Below are 21,561 nucleotides of genomic sequence, written 5' to 3'. Positions count from 1 at the left end.
GTGGATGCATGGCTCTCGAGTCCGTAGGGGAGTTGCAGCGATGGGACAATACTAACTACCAATTGGATATCACGAAAAAGGGGTAAAAGTACAAAATATATATATAATTATGCAAGGAGAGGAAGTTCAATATAATAGAGTTTATACATTGTATGGTTTTGCCAATAATGTGCTCTTGAAAATTACAGCATTTAATTAAAACATAGGTCTTTATCAGAGAGGTGATTGCCCACAGGTGTGTGAGAGTTAATGGGGTCTGCAGACAAATAAAGCTGCAGGTCTCTGGCGACATTAGTCCCCACAGTGAACACAGAGGATTACCCAGCCCTCTCTATCCCAATCATCACTTCCTCTGGAAATCTTTGGCTTCCATTAAATGGATTGCAGCACATTATTGGATTTGGCCTGAGAGATTAGAGGGAATGAGATCTCCCATTCTCTCTCTCCTCTTCTCCTCCCTTGTTCCTAACAGTATGATTCATCTCCAGTCAGTCGGTGTGACCCTGTGGGAGCCGGGGGGACACTTTAGAGGACGGACCCACCTGGCCAGTGAAGCCCTTTATGGGCGGACACTTCCGGAGGATGGACCCACCTGGCCATTGAATGCCTTTATGGGGGGGGGGGACACTTTAGAGGATGGACCCACCTGGCCAGTGAAGTCCTATATGGGGGGACACTTTAGAGGACGGACCCACCTGGCCAGTGAAGGCCTTTATGGGGGGGACACTTTAGAGGATGGACCCACCTGGCCAGTGAAGTCCTATATGGGGGGACACTTTAGAGGACGGGCCCACCTGGCCAGTGAAGGCCTTTAAGGGGGGACACTTCAGAGGACGGAGCCACCTGGCCAGTGAAGCCCTATATGGGGGGACACTTTAGAGGACGGACCCATATGGCCAGTGAAGGCCTTTATGGGGGGGACACTTCAGAGAACGGAGCCACCTGGCCAGTGAAGGCCTTTATGGGGGGGACACTTCAGAGGACGGAGCCACCTGGCCAGTGAAGCCCTATATGGGGGGACACTTTAGAGGACGGACCCACCTGGCCAGTGAAGTCCTATATGGGGGGACACTTCAGAGGACGGACCCACCTGGCCAGTGAAGGCCTTTAAGGGGGGACACTTCAGAGGACGGAGCCACCTGGCCAGTGAAGGCCTTTAAGGGGGGACACTTCAGAGGACGGAGCCACCTGGCCAGTGAAGCCCTATATGGGGGGGACACTTTAGAGGACGGAGCCACCTGGCCAGTGAAGGCCTTTATGGGGGGGGGGGGGGACACTTCAGAGGACGGAGCCACCTGGCCAGTGAAGCCCTATATGGGGGGACACTTTAGAGGACGGACCCACCTGGCCAGTGAAGTCCTATATGGGGGGACACTTCAGAGGATGGAGCCACCTGGCCAGTGAAGCCCTATATGGGGGGGCCCTTTAGAGGACGGACCCACCTGGCCAGTGAAGCCCTATATGGGGGGACACTTTAGAGGATGGACCCACCTGGCCAGTGAAGACCTTTATGGGGGGGGACACTTCAGAGGACGGAGCCACCTGGCCAGTGAAGTCCTATATGGGGGGACACTTTAGAGGACGGACCCACCTGGCCAGTGAAGCCCTGTCCATCCTGGGACACGAGGAAGCTGTGGTAGGCCTGGTTGGCGCGGGTGATGAGGGTTGCCACGGCGTCCTGGTAGTGTGGGGCTGCAATGGCGAGGAGCGGGAGGGCGGCCAGGGGCAGGTGGTCAACGCTGCTGGACACACAGCTCTCATCATAGCTGTATGGGTTCAGACTGGGACAGGAAGAAGTAAGTCATTTTTTGAGCCTTGAACAACAATCAATTCAATTTTAAAAAACAAGACATTATTTCTCCCCAGTTTCGTGTCTTACAAGGAGAATGGAATGTACCTATATGGTGAATGGAGATCCCTCTGACCTTTATCAACAGGCATTCATTCATCAATCGTTTCCACTGCACAAAAATGTCTTGGGAAATGGAATTTGGAAACATTATTGTAATTGGCTGCTTCTGTTAATCCAAGGTTATTTTGGGAAAGATCCAACAAAATGATTTGTTACCCCGGAACGTATAAATATGATGAATGAGCATGTGGCTAATCATCTCTCTCTCTCTCAATTAAATTTAAGGGCTTTATTGGCATGGTCTCTCTCTCTACAGGTGCAGGCTTGTAGACTCTCCCCGGCTGGCAGAACCTCTCCTCCTCTGCCTGTCTGATAGCAGCCTCTGTTTATCTGATGTGTGTGTGTGTGTGCATGTGTGTGTATGCAGGTGTGTCTTTTCTGTGTGTGTGAATCACAGGGAGTGACAGTGCTGCACGCCACAGCGTCCGAGACCCTTTATCCAACAGTGTGGGAACCAGTGAAGGATATCCTTGCCCCTTTTACGCTCTAACAGCTGAATCGCCCTGATCGCCATCACAAATGGCACCCTATTCCCTATATAGTGCACTACTTTTAACCAGGGCCCTATGGCTCTGGCCAAACGTAGTATCAAGGCACAAGGCGAGATCCAGATGCAGACACAGGAGGCAGATGGTTGGAGTCTTACAATGTTTAATAATCCAATAGGGTAAGGCAAGAGAATGGTCGTGGACAGGCAGTTCAGAGGGCAGGCAGAATCAAGGTCAGGGCAGGCAGGATGATCAGGCAGGGGGGAAAGTAGTCCAGAGTCAGGCAGGGGTCAAAACCGGGAAGACTATTAAAAAGAGCATAGCAAAAGGAGTACGGGAAAAACACGCTGGTTGACTTGACTAGCATACAAGATGAACTGGCACAGAGAGACAGGAAACACAGGGATAAACACACAGGGGGAAATAAGCAACACCTGGAGGGGGTGGAGACAGATCAGGGTGAAACAGATCAGGGCGTGGCACGTAATGCCCTCTATAGGGAATAGGGTGCCATTTGGGATGGACCCAGTGCCTGGAGGGACCAGTGTGAGGGGTGGGGTCAACATGGTGCAAAGACCTAGCAGTATCCCTGTAGACATACTACCATTGATAAGAACATCAAGGAGAGAAATGGAGCTTTCCAGGTGGATGGCTCAAGATATGATGTCTGGCTGTTACTGTGAAGGGAGGAGTACCCCTGCTCTCTCTCTCTCAATTCAATTCAAGGGCTTTATTGGCATGGGAAACATATATTTCGGGGTGGCAGTGGTTAGAGCGTTGGACTAGTAACCGGAAGGTTGCAAGTTCAAACCCCCGGGCTGACAAGGTACAAATCTGTCGTTCTGCCCCGAACAGGCAGTTAACCCACTGTTCCTAGGCCGTCATTGAAAATAAGAATTTGTTCTTAACTGACTTTGCCTAGTTAAATAAAGGTAAAATAAAAATAAATATATATACACTGCTCAAAAAAATAAAGGGAACACTTAAACAACACAATGTAACTCCAAGTCAATCACACTTCTGTGAAATCAAACTGTCCACTTAGGAAGCAACACTGATTGACAATAAATTTCACATGCTGTTGTGCAAATGGAATTGACAACAGGTGGAAATTATAGGCAATTAGCAAGACACCCCCAATAAAGGAGTGGTTCTGCAGGTGATAACCACAGACCACTTCTCAGTTCCTATGCTTCCTGGCTGATGTTTTGGTCACTTTTGAATGCTGGCGGTGCTTTCACTCTAGTGGTAGCATGAGACGGAGTCTACAACCCACACAAGTGGCTCAGGTAGTGCAGCTCATCCAGGATGGCACATCAATGCGAGCTGTGGCAAGAAGGTTTGCTGTGTCTGTCAGCGTAGTGTCCAGAGCATGGAGGCGCTACCAGGAGACAGGCCAGTACATCCACTAGCAGGACCGCTACCTCCGCCTTTGTGCAAGGAGGAGCAGGAGGAGCACTGCCAGAGCCCTGCAAAATGACCTCCAGCAGGCCACAAATGTGCATGTGTCTGCTCAAAAGGTCAGAAACAGACTCCATGAGGGTGGTATGAGGGCCCGACGTCCACAGGTGGGGGTTGTGCTTACAGCCCAACACCGTGCAGGACGTTTGGCATTTGCCAGAGAACACCAAGATTAGCAAATTGGCATCCCTGTCTCACCCCACAGCCATGTGTCAAGAAATGTGTTTTTTTGCCTATTTTAACACTTTTTCCCCCAACACCACTTTCCATCAATTTGTATAGTAGACCCTCATGCCAAATTGAGTCTCTCTCTCTCTCTCTCTCTCTCTCTCTGTGTGTGTGTGAACAGATCCCCTGTGTCTGTGGTGGGGAACATGGAGCATGAAACTGTGACACCACTATAATAAGACTTGCCTACAGTATAAAAGTGATAGGAACAGTTTTCTGTTCAGTTCTTTCACAGGTACAGTTAGGCAATGTGCTAGGTGAAAGGTTCCGTTTCACTAGAATGTATCTAAAGCTGGTACAAGACCCCCAGAATGGTCGACTGTCTGCTTTTAAAGCTGCGTACTGTAAGTACTTAGACTGTAACAGCGGTACTATATGGGCTATCCACTGGTAGTCACTGTCATGTGCCTGTGTAATGGACTGAGGGCAAGGTCATAGCTATAGCTGTGCTGTGTCATGCTGTTCCTGTCATGTTAACAGAGCCCTGTAGAGCCCCCTGCTGCTGGCACAGGACACAAACATTACCTTAACACTGCTGGCACAGGACACAAACATTACCTTAACACTGCTGGCACAGGACACACACATTACCTTAACACTGCTGGCACAGGACACAAACATTACCTTAACACCCCTGGACAGGACAAACACACATTACCATAACACCCCTGGACAGGTGGATACACGGCCAAGACCAAGGTCAAAGGGCACCTAGACACAAGACATCACAAAGCCACCCACCCAGCTTCTCTCGTCAGCCTGTTCTTTATTTATTTCTAGAGATGGATAATTAGTAACCTACTTATGCAAACACCTGCTGTTGGTATTGCAGTGGGATGTCTATTCTTTACCTTTATAGTGTCCAGACAATGCTTTGTTACTGACTTTCAGTGTAATTGGATTCCACTATACAGGTATGTTGTTGTTGGTTGATTTAAAGTTGGGCTGGGAATCAAATTTCTTGGTGCTGTTTGTTTTGAATCAGTACAATTAATTAGAAGTAGGGAGACAGCAACCTGTTCTTCCAGATGTAAAATTATTGCTCAACCAAGGGCTCGTTAATTAAGACTGTAATAGGAATCAGGTTAGATTCTCCAGATTCTCAATTAAGACAACATGTTCAGCCCTAAAGATGCTCAGAAGAGGCAGAAATGCTAATGAGGTTGACATAGCAACATCAATACAGCAAACACTGTTAACACTGTGGATAACTGTCTCAGGAGACTGAGACTATTGCTTCTCATCTTTCTCAGTCTGCCATATTAACAACACAGATCCTAATAGGAACACAGTGGCTTTCAAGTCTCCAGACACTATGAGAGAGTATCTCTGCTGTGTGAGATAATGACACACACACACACACACACACACACACACACAGACACACACACACGTTCTCATTAGGAGAGTGTTCATGCTAGCCGGGAGGAAGCTGGGGATATACTGTGGTATACCATCAGAGCAGCACAGGCCTCCCGAGTGGCGCAGCGGTAAAAGGCTCTGCATCACGGTGCTTGAGGCATCACTACAGACCCAGATTCTTTCCCAGGCTCTGTCGCCGCCGATCGCGTCCGGGAGACCCATGGGGCTTTGCACAATTGGCTCAGCGTCGTCCGGGTTAGGGGAGGGCTTGGTCGGCCAGGATGGCCTTGTCCCATCGCGCTCTAGCGACTCCTGTGGCGAGCCGAGCGCAATGCAAGCTGACTTTGGTCATCAATTGTACGGTGTTTCCTCAGACACATTGGTGCAGTTGGCTTCAGGGTTAAGTGAGCAGTGTGTTAAGAAGCAGTTTGGCTTGGCAGGGTCGTGTTTCGGAGGATACATGGCTCTCGACCTTCGCCTCTCCCGAGTCCGTATGGGAGTTGCAGCGATGGGACAAGACTGTAACTACCAATTGGATATCACGAAAAAGGGGTAGAAAAATGGATTACATTACATTTTTTTTAAAGCAGCACACACTTTAAGAGACCCTTGGCTACTCGTTCTCTGCCTGTGTGTAACACTTCTAACAAAAGCAGGCATTCAGTTGTGTTCAACCTTCAGCGAGCCTGTCAGCCTATTCCTACAGTACATGAACGAACCTCTTCAATAATACAACTTAGAGAATTGTGTCAAGGCCATTCACAAAGCTCTTATCAAAGCATTGATGACTGTCGTTTAAAAACAAAAAACTGTTAGAATCAGAATTGGGTTTAGTCCCAAATGGCACCGTATTCCCTACATACAGCACTACTTTTGACCAGAGTCCTATGGGCCCAAGCAGTGCACTACATCGGGAATAGGGTGCCATTTTGGCACAATCTTTATCATCCTTTCTCACATCCATTTCTGATTCTACAGGTTTACATATTAATGTGCTGATGAAGAGATGCCTAGCTAGCTGCCATTAACAGGATCCATCCATTAGGAGCGGCATGACAAGAGAGAGGAGATAAGGCTGATTAAACAGATAAGCCCCTAAGCTAGCATCAGCAAGCTAGCATCTCTCCTCAAAGCTAATACAGCACACAGCAGCCTAACCTTGAGAGAAGGTTACACTTTCTCACATTCTCTCCCACTTCATCTAATGTCACAGAGCAGCGAAGACTGAAAAAGGCTCTCTTCAGAGAGGGTTTGTGGAATTTCTGCTTAATTGCCCTCCCCTTGTCTTAATGGCCTGGGTTTACAGAGCACACAGTTTACAAAGCTAACAAGGGAGATACAGAGACAGAGGGAGAGACAGAAACAGGGAGAGGGAGAGACAGAGACATATACAGAAGGAGAGGCAGAGACAGAAGGAGAGACAGAGGGAGAGACAGAGACATATACAGAAGGAGAGGCAGAGACAGAAAGAGAGACAGAGGGAGAGACAGAGACATATACAGAAGGAGAGGCAGAGACAGAAGGAGAGACAGAAAAAGGGAGAGGGAGAGACAGAGACATATACAGAAGGAGAGGCAGAGACAGAAGGAGAGACAGAGGGAGAGACAGAGACATATACAGAAGGAGAGGCAGAGACAGAAGGAGAGACAGAAACAGGGAGAGGGAGAGACAGAGACATATACAGAAGGAGAGGCAGAGACAGAAGGAGAGACAGAAACAGGGAGAGGGAGAGACAGAGACATATACAGAAGGAGAGACAGAGGGAGAGGCAGAGACAGAAGGAGAGACAGAAGGAGAGGCAGAGACAGAAGGAGAGACAGAGGGATAGGCAGAGACAGAAATAGAGACAGAGGGAGAGACAGAGACATATACAGAAGGAGAGGCAGAGACAGAAGGAGAAACAGAAGGAGAGACAGAGACAGAAGGAGAAACAGAAGGAGAGACAGAGACAGAAGGAGAGACAGAAGGAGAGGCAGAGACAGAAGGAGAAACAGAAGGAGAGACAGAGACAGAAGGAGAGGCAGAGACAGAAGAAGAAACAGAAGGAGAGACAGAGACAGAAGGAGAGACAGAAGGAGAGGCAGAGACAAGGAGAGGCAGAAGGAGAGGCAGAGACAGAAGGAGAGACAGAGACAGAAGGAGAGACAGAAGGAGAGGCAGAAGGAGAGGCAGAGACAGAGGGAGAGACAGAGACAGAAGGAGAGGCAGAGACAGAGGAAGAGACAGAGACAGAAGGAGAGACAGAAGGAGAGACAGAGGGAGAGGCAGAGACAGACGGAGAAAGACAGAGGGAGATTCAGAGGCACAGCTCACGGTGAGCTTAATTCGGCGAAGATGTGTGGAGTGGAGTGAGAGCTGCTGCTCTCTGGCTGTGTGTGCTATGAATGTACAGAATAATGAGTGGTATCCATCTCCTTGTCCTCAGGTCACTGTCAGGTCAAACTCCCTGTCGGTCCCTGTCCTCAGGTCACTGTCAGGTCAAACTCCCTGTCGGTCCCTGTCCTCAGGTCACTGTCAGGTCAAACTCCCTGTCGGTCCCTGTCCTCAGGTCACTAACAGGTCAAACTCCCTGTCGGTCCTTGTCCTCAGATCACTGTCAGGTCAAACTCCCTGTAGGTCCCTGTCCTCAGGTCACTAACAGGTCAAACTCCCTGTCGGTCCCTGTCCTCAGGTCACTAACAGGTCAAACTCCCTGTCGGTCCCTGTCCTCAGGTCACTGTCAGGTCAAACTCCCTGTCGGTCCCTGTCCTCAGGTCACTGTCAGGTCAAACTCCCTGTCGGTCCCTGTCCTCAGCTAAAGGAATACAAGACCAGCACCATCAGGGAAGCCATTTTAAGACATCACTTGACATTGAGTTGTTTATTAGTTTAACTGTAGACACTGTTTTGTATATCTTCAACTGTCACAGAGGAAATGTGTTGTGTCACAGGAAAATAAATACATTGAGGTGCTTTACTTGTTGTCACTTGTTAATTGGATGTGCGATGGTGAAGAGTCAGACTGACTGGTTCACATCCTCATTCTGTGTGTGTGCATGAGAGCGCTTGTGTGCTTGTGTATCTGTGTGGGTGTGTGTGTGTTAGGTGTGTGTGTTCCACCACTCAAGCCTCTCATTACAGCTCTCCTCCTGACACCTAGCAGCTCGCCAGCGGCGGCTGGTCCCTTCATTAGGAGAGAAAGCCCATAATGAGCTCTCAGGGCCTCTCAGGATCACCATGGGCCTTGCCCAGACACCAAGAAGGTGGTGTCCTAAATGGCACCCTATTCCCTACATAGGGCACCACTTTTAACGCTATGGGCCCTATGTAGGGAATAGGGTGCCATTTATGACACAACCCAAGAGAACAGCACCGGTTATCAGGAGAAAAACACACAACACAAACACGCCAGCTCATTGTGTTCTACACACAGGGAATCACGCTCTGACCTCCACAGAGGCCTGTTTAGACTGGAGCTGCTCTTTGACGCGTTAAGAGGCTAGAGCCCATCCACTGCCTAGTGTCAAATCCCAGCAGGAGATTGAATTAGCGGCACAGCAGCAATCTCTTTTCCCACCATCGCCTCTGCATTGTATACCTCGGATGTTGTTGTGTTTATAATGGTATGCCTAAAAACACAATTTAATGGCAGTGGCATCAATTAATATATATGTGTGTGTGTGTGTGTGTGTGTGTGTGTGTGTGTGTGTGTGTGTGTGTGTGTGTGTGTGTATGTGGGCATGCACAGTGCACACTTGTATGTGTGTGGGTGTCTTTATGCGGTCACACACGTGTATTTGTGTTTGTATGTGCCCGTCTAGGAATACACTCTTAGAAAATGAACTGTATAAACTGTAACTCAGAAAAATCTTTGAAATTGTTGCATGTTGTGTTTATATTTTTGTTCAGTATAGAAAGCACCTTTTTTCAAAGAGTGTACATGGAGCAGCGATTTAGAAATGTGGCAATAACTCACACACACGCACATGCGCGCACACACACACACAAACACACACACACACACACACACACACACGGAGTCCCGGGGGATGTTGTTCCTTCCCTGGCCGTTGCTTTGCCGTGCAGGGAGGCAGGCAGGCAGAAAGATGTCAAGACAGCTGCTGAGGCAACACTACAGCCCTCTATTTAAGCTCTCGCCTCCAGTCACTATCTCTCACCAACGCCAATCACCGCACCAGACAGACGGACGGAAGACTCCGTTTGCATCCCAAACGGCACCCTATTCCCTGCTGATCAAAGTAGTGCACTATGTGGGGAATAAGTTGCTAATTGGGACGCAGCCTCAGAACCCAGTCTCCTGGTTCCCAGTCCACACATACTAACTAGTGGAAATATAGACACAAACATTTTCACTGGCATATCAATAGAAAATAGCTGTGCAAAACAAAGTGACATTCTACCAGAGACAACATATAGAGTAGGGAGCTGAAACATGATTCCCCCTGAAAGCCTGGCAGCTTTAAATACAACATGAAATCATTAGTCTCTGTGCAGACAGCAGCCTGACATATACTGCCGACAATCGCCCAAACAGAACAGAACAGAGAGATGCTGCTTCTGCCTCCTCCTCAGAACAGGAAAAACTGAAGATAGTCTACAAAGTCTTCTAGTTTTCACCTGCCCAAGGTCTTCATTACTTAACGGAGGTGCTTTAAAGAAGAGGATCCAAAGAGAGTGAAAACCTCTTTAAGGCTTATGTGTGATTGAAGACTTGCAGGCAGCCATCATCATCTGCTTTCAAGGCAGCCAGCTACAGTAACTACTGTACATGTAGAAGATGTTTTGGATAGATCAACATTAACAGGCGGGCAGCAGCTTATTCTGGAGGTAACTGATACCTCAAACGTATCATCTTCAATTCAGTTCCCTCTACGCCACAACCAGATAGACACAGGAGCCCAATAATAACATCGGTGGTTAATTAGGTAAAGACCATAGCGAGTCATCAAATGACACACTATGATCCCAATAATAAACAAAGCCACCCAAACAGCACCGGAACACTAATGCAACTCAAACCAGTCATTTGAAGTCACTCTGGGATTCAATGTCATCTTTCTTCCTCTGTTAGCTGAATAGAGCTAGTGTCTTCAGGTGGCTTCTATGGTAGATCAATTAAAAACAGTGAGCAGGAAAAAAGGTTTGAGTTTAATTTTCCAAATGCCTCGAAAGCCTGGGAAATGTCAGTGGCATGCTAATTATCATCCCAACATCTGTTTAACGGCTGCCTGCTCTATATATATTTTCCAATTTAACCTTCAACAGAATTGGTAGCCTGTTATCTCTGGCCCGACGTCGCTGTTGACTCGTTTGATTCCCGAGACCAATTTGTGTGAACTGGAAATGGTCACTTGGGTATTCTGCTATGCCTCCTTAAAAATGACAAACATGCCTAAACGGTGTAGTGTCATTCTGACTGTCAGACTAAATCGCTGGCAAATCGCTGCTGGGTGGTGAATTCACCTCAATGGAAATGCTATCAAATATAGCCCACATATCACAAGTTATTACTGCTATAAAGCAATCATGACTCTCCACTGTGCTTCAGCTATTCAGCTCAGCGACGGTAGGCAGCGCTGAGGCAATCTGAAAGGGATGAAAAGCCAATACAAACTGCACTTCAATGCCAAACAGAAAGCAAAAATCATAATCCTAAAAATAAAGAAATATTAAGAATGTCAATATTTTTCCTCCCCTTGACGTGTTGTGTGATTGACTCACTTGGAGACGAGGGAGAAGGCCTCGGCACACACAGCCGGGCAGGCCACTAGCTTGATCATCACATGTTCTGCAGCGGCCTGGAAGTGTGCCCGAGCCACCTTCTCCAGCACGGAGGACAGCGTGGTGGCATCGCCAGCCTTGGTGCCAGGGTCTCCCCCTGCTGTATCCAGGATGTTCCCACCATGCATCACCAGCAGCAACACGTGGGTCTTACACTGGGTCTTCTGTAGAGTGGAGGAGAGGAAGGAATGACCAAAGAAGAGTAAGAAAAGAGGTGAGGATGAGGAGGATGTGAGGGGAGAGGAGGGAGAAGTGGGTTAGTGGTATAGTTAGTGGCAAGACTCCTGGACCTGCATTCATATATACTATAGATAATAGAGACACCTCATTCATATATACTATAGATAATAGAGACACCTCATTCATATATACTATAGATAATAGAGAGACCTCATTCATATATACTATAGATAATAGAGACACCTCATTTATATATACTATAGATAATATAGAGACCTCATTCATATATACTATAGATAATAGAGAGACCTCATTCATATATACTATAGATAATAGAGAGACACTGTGAGAGCCAGAAATATTGCTTGTTTGTAGGTGACCAAATACTTATTTTCCACCATAATTTGCAAATAAATTCATTAAAAATCCTACAATGTGATTTTCTGGATTTTTTTTCTCATTTTGTCTGTCATAGTTGAAGTGTACCTATGATGAAAATTACAGTTCTCTCTCATCTTTTTAAGTGGGAGAACTTGCACAATTGGTGGCTGACTAAATACTTTTTTGCCCCACTGTATACTATAGATAATAGAGAGACCTCATTCATATATACTATAGATAATAGAGAGACCTCATTCATATATACTATAGATAATAGAGACACCTCATTCATATATACTATAGATAATAGAGAGACCTCATTCATATATACTATAGATAATAGAGAGACCTCATTCATATATACTATAGATAATAGAGACACCTCATTCATATATACTACAGATAATAGAGACACCTCATTCATATATACTATAGATAATAGAGACACCTCATTCATATATACTATAGATAATAAAGACACCTCATTCATATATACTATAGATAATAGACAGACACCTCATGAACAGACGGAGTGTAGGGTAGTTATACTGGTCATTTATTTATCAGAGTGTGTATTGTGATTCTCCTACCTCCATGTCCTCTAACCCGTCGATGCTGCTCTGAGGGACACATCGAGGACGCCCCAGGCGATACAGGCTCCCTACAGATTTAAAATAGGAGAGAGGGAGAGAGAGAGCGAGGGAGGAAGAGAGAGAGAGAGATACAGAAAGGAGAGAGGGTAGGGGGAAGAGAGAGTGAAAGAGTGAGAGAGATAGAGAAAAGAGAGAAAGAGGGAGAGACAATGGAGAGAGAGAAAACTCAATACATGAGCCACTTCACACTTCAATTATTATTGATCCCAGGAGCTAACCAATTTCAGTATAACTAAAGCCTCAACTTTTCTCTTTATTCCTTCCATATCTGAGAGATGAGCCCCAAATATTGTATGCCCTTAAGCTCAAATCTCATAAGCACATACTCTGGAAAAGTCAATACTGACTCATCACACAGAATCCTTTCATACAGGCATATGGTTCTGTCCCCACCACAGTAGCTGCCTGGCACTGCCATATTTTGTGTGGCAAGCCATTGGCTCCTGGCCAAACTCATGAGCCTCCCTGAAGCCTCTGCATGCATCTTATTTCTTAGGCTCTCTCTCTCTCTCTCTCTCTCTCTCTCTCTCTCTCTCTCTCTCTCTCTCTCTCTCTCTCTCTCTCTCTCTCTCTCTCTCTCTCTCTCTCTCTCTCTCTCTCTCTCTCTCTCTCTCTCTCTCTCTCTCTCTCTCTCTCTCTCTCTCTCTCTCTCTCTCTCTCTCTCTCTCTCTCTCTCTCTCTCTCTCTCTCTCTCTCGGCTCTGTGCTTTACTTCCTGCTTGTTTATCTGTTCTCCCCCTGGTAGCGTTTGCCAGGGGAGGCTGTCACACACTCACAGCCTGTCAGCTCCCAGCCCACAGCCTGCCCTACTCTACTCTGTCTGCCTGCCTGCCTGCCTGCCTGCCTGCCTGCCTGCCTGCAAATCAATGGAGAAGTTTCTTTGTAAGTGGGAGGTGGAATAACAATGAGAGCTGGTGTTTTAATTTATTGGACCGGTACAGGGAGTACAGTACAAGATTAGTCATACATTTAAAATGAATGTGTGATCAGAGGTTCTCTGCATATTTACAATGAAGCCTTTTTGCTTCTTACGTAACATTAGATAATTGCATCCAAAACAAACCTCTCAATTATTCAGGAGTTGTAACGTAGAGTAAAAAAAATGGGTTGAGTGAACCCAACTCACAACCCTGAAAGTTCTGCTAAAATATAGCTATGGTAGACAGGGGAGCCTGCGTGTAATCGGCAGTGAAGTCTACATACAAGCACAGCTGGTTGTAGACAGACAGAAGCCTACTTTACTATAAATAAGACATTTTTGTATCATTTTGACGTGCATTGATGTAATCCTATTTGTGACAGGGAAGCTGAGTGGTGAAAAGCAGTCTCCCGTGGCCCTCGGTAAGCCTCTCCTGCAGCTGGGCAGCCTAGCTAACGGCAGGGAATCCATCCAGGTTACCAAGGGATTCTAAACTCTCCAACCCTCTTTCTTTGATTTTTTATCTTTCTTATTATCTCTCCCTCACTTTCTTTCACAGCGGCGTCCCTCTCTCATGTTCTGCCAATATGTGCATTACAAGTCTCAGAGGCACATAGGCTCACTGGCTGTCTCTAACCTAAACGAATGAATTTGCTCAGAAAGCCCTCTCTTAGACTCCTCCAAGTCAGGAGCTAAGGGTGCCAGGACTCAGAAGCAATGTCTTTTGTCACCTATACAACATCTCAACCACACTCTCAAAGCCATCACATTCACTTCAGTTTCAGCCTCTTGAGTCATGTAATAGCGCAGGAACAAATTGGACATTTGGTTTGTTTGCAAGTACTAAATGTGGAATTTTTGCATTTGGTATAATGCAGTATAATAAATAGTATTTTAAAGGATAATCATAACCAATCTTAGTTTATTATATAATAGTGTGAGTAAACTATAAACAAATAACAAGTTTCTGTATAATTGAATATCTAAGAGATTTAGAGATAGAGAGAGAGACAGACAGACAGAGATAGAGGCAGACAGATAGAGAGAGAGGCAGACAGACAGAGACAGACAGACAGGCAGACAGACAGAGAGAGAGGCAGACAGAGAGACAGAGACAGAGAGACAGAGAGACAGAGAGAGAGAGAGAGAGAGAGAGACAGACAGACAGACAGACAGACAGACAGACAGACAGACAGACAGACAGACAGACAGACAGACAGACAGGGGAAAGAAAAGGGAGGGAATGGAGTAGGAAGCAGTAGGGAGAGAGAGAGGAAGGATATTGGCAGTATGTCAGTAGTAGCTAGTGGAGGAAGGATATTGGCAGTATGTCAGTAGTAGCTAGTGGAGGAAGGATATTGGCAGTATGTCACTACTAGCTAGTGGAGGAAGAATATTGGCAGTATGTCAGTACTAGCTAGTGGAGGAAGGATATTGGCAGTATGTCAGTACTAGATGGTGGAGGAAGGATATTGGCAGTATGTCAGTAGTAGCTAGTGGAGGAAGGATATTGGCAGTATGTCACTACTAGCTAGTGGAGGAAGGATATTGGCAGTATGTCAGTAGTAGCTAGTGGAGGAAGGATACTGGCAGTATGTCACTACTAGCTAGTGGAGGAAGGATATTGGCAGTATGTCACTACTAGCTAGTGGAGGAAGAATATTGGCAGTATGTCAGTACTAGCTAGTGGAGGAAGGATATTGGCAGTATGTCAGTACTAGATGGTGGAGGAAGGATATTGGCAGTATGTCAGTAGTAGCTAGTGGAGGAAGGATATTGGCAGTATGTCAGTACTAGATGGTGGAGGAAGGATATTGGCAGTATGTCAGTACTAGCTAGTGGAGGAAGGATATTGGCAGTATGTCAGTACTAGATGGTGGAGGAAGGATATTGGCAGTATGTCAGTAGTAGCTAGTGGAGGAAGGATATTGGCAGTATGTCACTACTAGCTAGTGGAGGAAGGATATTGGCAGTATGTCAGTAGTAGCTAGTGGAGGAAGGATACTGGCAGTATGTCACTACTAGCTAGTGGAGGAAGGATATTGGCAGTATGTCACTACTAGCTAGTGGAGGAAGAATATTGGCAGTATGTCAGTACTAGCTAGTGGAGGAAGGATATTGGCAGTATGTCAGTACTAGATGGTGGAGGAAGGATATTGGCAGTATGTCAGTAGTAGCTAGTGGAGGAAGGATATTGGCAGTATGTCAGTACTAGATGGTGGAGGAAGGATATTGGCAGTATGTCAGTAGTAGCTAGTGGAGGAAGGATATTGGCAGTATGTCACTACTAGCTAGTGGAGGAAGGATATTGGCAGTATGTCAGTAGTAGCTAGTGGAGGAAGGATACTGGCAGTATGTCACTACTAGCTAGTGGAGGAAGGATATTGGCAGTATGTCACTACTAGCTAGTGGAGGAAGAATATTGGCAGTATGTCAGTACTAGCTAGTGGAGGAAGGATATTGGCAGTATGTCAGTACTAGATGGTGGAGGAAGGATATTGGCAGTATGTCAGTAGTAGCTAGTGGAGGAAGGATATTGGCAGTATGTCAGTACTAGATGGTGGAGGAAGGATATTGGCAGTATGTCAGTAGTAGCTAGTGGAGGAAGGATATTGGCAGTATGTCACTACTAGCTAGTGGAGGAAGGATATTGGCAGTATGTCAGTAGTAGCTAGTGGAGGAAGGATACTGGCAGTATGTCACTACTAGCTAGTGGAGGAAGGATATTGGCAGTATGTCAGTACTAGCTAGTGGAGGAAGAATATTGGCAGTATGTCAGTACTAGCTAGTGGAGGAAGGATATTGGCAGTATGTCAGTACTAGATGGTGGAGGAATGATATTGGCAGTATGTCAGTAGTAGCTAGTGGAGGAAGGATATTGGCAGTATGTCAGTACTAGATGGTGGAGGAAGGATATTGGCAGTATGTCACTACTAGCTAGTGGAGGAAGGATATTGGCAGTATGTCACTACTAGCTAGTGGAGGAAGGATACTGGCAGTATGTCAGTACTAGCTAGTGGAGGAAGGATATTGGCAGTATGTCACTACTAGCTAGTGGAGGAAGGATATTGGCAGTATGTCAGTACTAGCTAGTGGAGGAAGGATATTGGCAGTATGTCACTACTAGCTAGTGGAGGAAGGATATTGGCAGTATGTCACTACTAGCTAGTGGAGGAAGGATATTGGCAGTATGTCAGTACTAGCTAGTGGAGGAAGGATATTGGCAGTATGTCAGTACTAGATGGTGGAGGAAGGATATTGGCAGTATGTCACTACTAGCTAGTGGAGGAAGGATATTGGCAGTATGTCACTACTAGCTAGTGGAGGAAGGATATTGGCAGTATGTCAGTACTAGATGGTGGAGGAAGGATATTGGCAGTATGTCACTACTAGCTAGTGGAGGAAGGATATTGGCAGTATGTCACTACTAGCTAGTGGAGGAAGGATCCTGGCAGTATGTCAGTACTAGCTAGTGGAGGAAGGATATTGGCAGTATGTCACTACTAGCTAGTGGAGGAAGGATATTGGCAGTATGTCACTACTAGCTAGTGGAGGAAGAAAATTGGCACTATGTCAGTACTAGCTAGTGGAGGAAGGATATTGGCAGTATGTCAGTACTAGCTAGTGGAGGAAGGATATTGGCAGTATGTCACTACTAGCTAGTGGAGGAAGGATACTGGCAGTATGTCACTACTAGCTAGTGGAGGAAGGATATTGGCAGTATGTCAGTACTAGCTAGTGGAGGAAGGATATTGGCAGTATGTCAGTACTAGCTAGTGGAGGAAGGATATTGGCAGTATGTCACTACTAGCTAGTGGAGGAAGGATACTGGCAGTATGTCACTACTAGCTAGTGGAGGAAGGATATTGGCAGTATGTCAGTACTAGCTAGTGGAGGAAGGATATTGGCAGTATGTCAGTACTAGCTAGTGGAGGAAGGATACTGGCAGTATGTCACTACTAGCTAGTGGAGGAAGGATATTGGCAGTATGTCAGTACTAGCTAGTGGAGGAAGGATATTGGCAGTATGTCAATAATAGCTAGTGGAGGAAGGATATTGGCAGTATGTCAGTACTAGCTAGTGGAGGAAGGATATTGGCAGTATGTCAGTACTAGCTAGTGGAGGAAGGATATTGGCAGTATGTCAGTACTAGCTAGTAGAGGAAGGATACTGGCAGTATGTCAGTACTAGCTAGTGGAGGAAGGATACTGGCAGTATGTCAGTACTAGCTGGTGGAGGAAGGATTCTGGCAGTATGTCAGTACTAGCTAGTGCAGGAAGGATATTGGCAGTATGTCAGTACTAGATGGTGGAGGAAGGATATTGGCAGTATGTCACTACTAGCTAGTGGAGGAAGGATATTGGCAGTATGTCAGTACTAGCTAGAGGAGGAAGGATATTGGAGGTATGTCAGTACTAGCTAGTGGAGGAAGGATATTGGCAGTATGTCAGTACTAGCTAGTGGAGGAAGGATATTGACAGTATGTCAGTACTAGCTAGTGGAGGAAGGATATTGGCAGCATGTCAGTACTAGCTAGTGGAGGAAGGATATTGGCAGTATGTCACTACTAGCTAGTGGAGGAAGGATATTGGCAGTATGTCAGTACTAGCTAGTGGAGGAAGGATATTGGCAGTATGTCAGTACTAGCTAGTGGAGGAAGGATATTGGCAGTATGTCAGTACTAGCTAGTGGAGGAAGGATACTGGCAGTATGTCAGTACTAGCTAGTGGAGGAAGGATACTGGCAGTATGTCAGTACTAGCTAGTGGAGGAAGGATATTGGCAGTATGTCAGTACTAGCTTGTGGAGGAAGGATACTGGCAGTATGTCAGTACTAGCTAGTGGAGGAAGGATACTGGCAGTATGTCACTACTAGCTAGTGGAGGAAGGATATTGGCAGTATGTCAGTACTAGCTAGTGGAGGAAGGATATTGGCAGTATGTCAGTACTAGCTAGTGGAGGAAGGATACTGGCAGTATGTCACTACTAGCTAGTGGAGGAAGGATATTGGCAGTATGTCACTACTAGCTAGTGGAGGAAGGATATTGGCAGTATGTCACTACTAGCTAGTGGAGGAAGGATATTGGCAGTATGTCACTACTAGCTAGTGGAGGAAGGATACTGGCAGTATGTCAGTACTAGCTAGTGGAGGAAGGATATTGGCAGTATGTCAGTACTAGCTAGTGGAGGAAGGATATTGGCAGTATGTCAGTACTAGCTAGTGGAGGAAGGATACTGGCAGTATGTCACTACTAGCTAGTGGAGGAAGGATATTGGCAGTATGTCACTACTAGCTAGTGGAGGAAGGACACTGGCAGTATGTCACTACTAGCTAGTGGAGGAAGGATATTGGCAGTATGTCACTACTAGCTAGTGGAGGAAGGATATTGGCAGTATGTCAGTACTAGCTAGTGGAGGAAGGATATTGGCAGTATGTCACTACTAGCTAGTGGAGGAAGGATACTGGCAGTATGTCACTACTAGCTAGTGGAGGAAGGATATTGGCAGTATGTCAGTACTAGCTAGTGGAGGAAGGATATTGGCAGTATGTCAGTACTAGCTAGTGGAGGAAGGATACTGGCAGTATGTCACTACTAGCTAGTGGAGGAAGGATATTGGCAGTATGTCAGTACTAGCTAGTGGAGGAAGGATATTGGCAGTATGTCAATAATAGCTAGTGGAGGAAGGATATTGGCAGTATGTCAGTACTAGCTAGTGGAGGAAGGATATTGGCAGTATGTCAGTACTAGCTAGTGGAGGAAGGATATTGGCAGTATGTCAGTACTAGCTAGTAGAGGAAGGATACTGGCAGTATGTCAGTACTAGCTAGTGGAGGAAGGATACTGGCAGTATGTCAGTACTAGCTGGTGGAGGAAGGATTCTGGCAGTATGTCAGTACTAGCTAGTGCAGGAAGGATATTGGCAGTATGTCAGTACTAGATGGTGGAGGAAGGATATTGGCAGTATGTCACTACTAGCTAGTGGAGGAAGGATATTGGCAGTATGTCAGTACTAGCTAGAGGAGGAAGGATATTGGAGGTATGTCAGTACTAGCTAGTGGAGGAAGGATATTGGCAGTATGTCAGTACTAGCTAGTGGAGGAAGGATATTGACAGTATGTCAGTACTAGCTAGTGGAGGAAGGATATTGGCAGCATGTCAGTACTAGCTAGTGGAGGAAGGATATTGGCAGTATGTCACTACTAGCTAGTGGAGGAAGGATATTGGCAGTATGTCAGTACTAGCTAGTGGAGGAAGGATATTGGCAGTATGTCAGTACTAGCTAGTGGAGGAAGGATATTGGCAGTATGTCAGTACTAGCTAGTGGAGGAAGGATACTGGCAGTATGTCAGTACTAGCTAGTGGAGGAAGGATACTGGCAGTATGTCAGTACTAGCTAGTGGAGGAAGGATATTGGCAGTATGTCAGTACTAGCTTGTGGAGGAAGGATACTGGCAGTATGTCAGTACTAGCTAGTGGAGGAAGGATACTGGCAGTATGTCACTACTAGCTAGTGGAGGAAGGATATTGGCAGTATGTCAGTACTAGCTAGTGGAGGAAGGATATTGGCAGTATGTCAGTACTAGCTAGTGGAGGAAGGATACTGGCAGTATGTCACTACTAGCTAGTGGAGGAAGGATATTGGCAGTATGTCACTACTAGCTAGTGGAGGAAGGATATTGGCAGTATGTCACTACTAGCTAGTGGAGGAAGGATATTGGCAGTATGTCACTACTAGCTAGTGGAGGAAGGATACTGGCAGTATGTCAGTACTAGCTAGTGGAGGAAGGATATTGGCAGTATGTCAGTACTAGCTAGTGGAGGAAGGATATTGGCAGTATGTCAGTACTAGCTAGTGGAGGAAGGATACTGGCAGTATGTCACTACTAGCTAGTGGAGGAAGGATATTGGCAGTATGTCACTACTAGCTAGTGGAGGAAGGACACTGGCAGTATGTCACTACTAGCTAGTGGAGGAAGGATATTGGCAGTATGTCACTACTAGCTAGTGGAGGAAGGATACTGGCAGTATGTCAGTACTAGCTAGTGGAGGAAGGATATTGGCAGTATGTCACTACTAGCTAGTGGAGGAAGGATATTGGCAGTATGTCACTACTAGCTAGTGGAGGAAGGATATTGGCAGTATGTCAGTACTAGCTAGTGGAGGAAGGATATTGGCAGTATGTCAGTACTAGATGGTGGAGGAAGGATATTGGCAGTATGTCACTACTAGCTAGTGGAGGAAGGATATTGGCAGTATGTCACTACTAGCTAGTGGAGGAAGGATATTGGCAGTATGTCACTACTAGCTAGTGGAGGAAGGATATTGGCAGTATGTCAGTACTAGCTAGTGGAGGAAGGATATTGGCAGTATGTCAGTACTAGCTAGTGGAGGAAGGATATTGGCAGTATGTCACTACTAGCTAGTGGAGGAAGGATACTGGCAGTATGTCACTACTAGCTAGTGGAGGAAGGATATTGGCAGTATGTCAGTACTAGCTAGTGGAGGAAGGATATTGGCAGTATGTCACTACTAGCTAGTGGAGGAAGGATACTGGCAGTATGTCACTACTAGCTAGTGGAGGAAAGATATTGGCAGTATGTCAGTACTAGCTAGTGGAGGAAGGATATTGGCAGTATGTCAGTACTAGCTAGTGGAGGAAGGATACTGGCAGTATGTCACTACTAGCTAGTGGAGGAAGGATATTGGCAGTATGTCAGTACTAGCTAGTGGAGGAAGGATATTGGCAGTATGTCAGTACTAGCTAGTGGAGGAAGGATATTGGCAGTATGTCAGTACTAGCTAGTGGAGGAAGGATATTGGCAGTATGTCAGTACTAGCTAGTAGAGGAAGGATACTGGCAGTATGTCAGTACTAGCTAGTGGAGGAAGGATACTGGCAGTATGTCAGTACTAGCTGGTGGAGGAAGGATTCTGGCAGTATGTCAGTACTAGCTAGTGCAGGAAGGATATTGGCAGTATGTCAGTACTAGATGGTGGAGGAAGGATATTGGCAGTATGTCACTACTAGCTAGTGGAGGAAGGATATTGGCAGTATGTCAGTACTAGCTAGTGGAGGAAGGATATTGGCAGTATGTCAGTACTAGCTAGTGGAGGAAGGATATTGGCAGTATGTCACTACTAGCTAGTGGAGGAAGGATACTGGCAGTATGTCACTACTAGCTAGTGGAGGAAGGAT

At 46.2% G+C, this 21,561-nt stretch overlaps 1 protein-coding gene across 1 annotated transcript in view; it reads right to left on the bottom strand.

Annotated features, from left to right (window-relative positions):
• The window catches only part of LOC139382822 (membrane-associated phosphatidylinositol transfer protein 3-like), a 174,236-nt gene that overhangs the window by 65,912 nt on the left and 86,763 nt on the right, over positions 1 to 21,561 (bottom strand). Inside the window, exons 4-6 of the mRNA XM_071127052.1 lie at positions 12,384 to 12,454; positions 11,173 to 11,396; positions 1,592 to 1,781 (exon numbers count right to left, since the gene is read on the bottom strand). Of these exons, the coding sequence (XP_070983153.1) occupies positions 1,592 to 1,781; positions 11,173 to 11,396; positions 12,384 to 12,454 (485 nt within the window). The remainder of the gene's footprint in view (positions 1 to 1,591; positions 1,782 to 11,172; positions 11,397 to 12,383; positions 12,455 to 21,561) is intronic.

This window comes from Oncorhynchus clarkii, chromosome 24, assembly GCF_045791955.1.
Source record: "Oncorhynchus clarkii lewisi isolate Uvic-CL-2024 chromosome 24, UVic_Ocla_1.0, whole genome shotgun sequence".
Lineage (NCBI taxonomy): Eukaryota > Metazoa > Chordata > Actinopteri > Salmoniformes > Salmonidae > Oncorhynchus > Oncorhynchus clarkii.
This window is presented reverse-complemented; position numbering and strand designations above follow the sequence as displayed.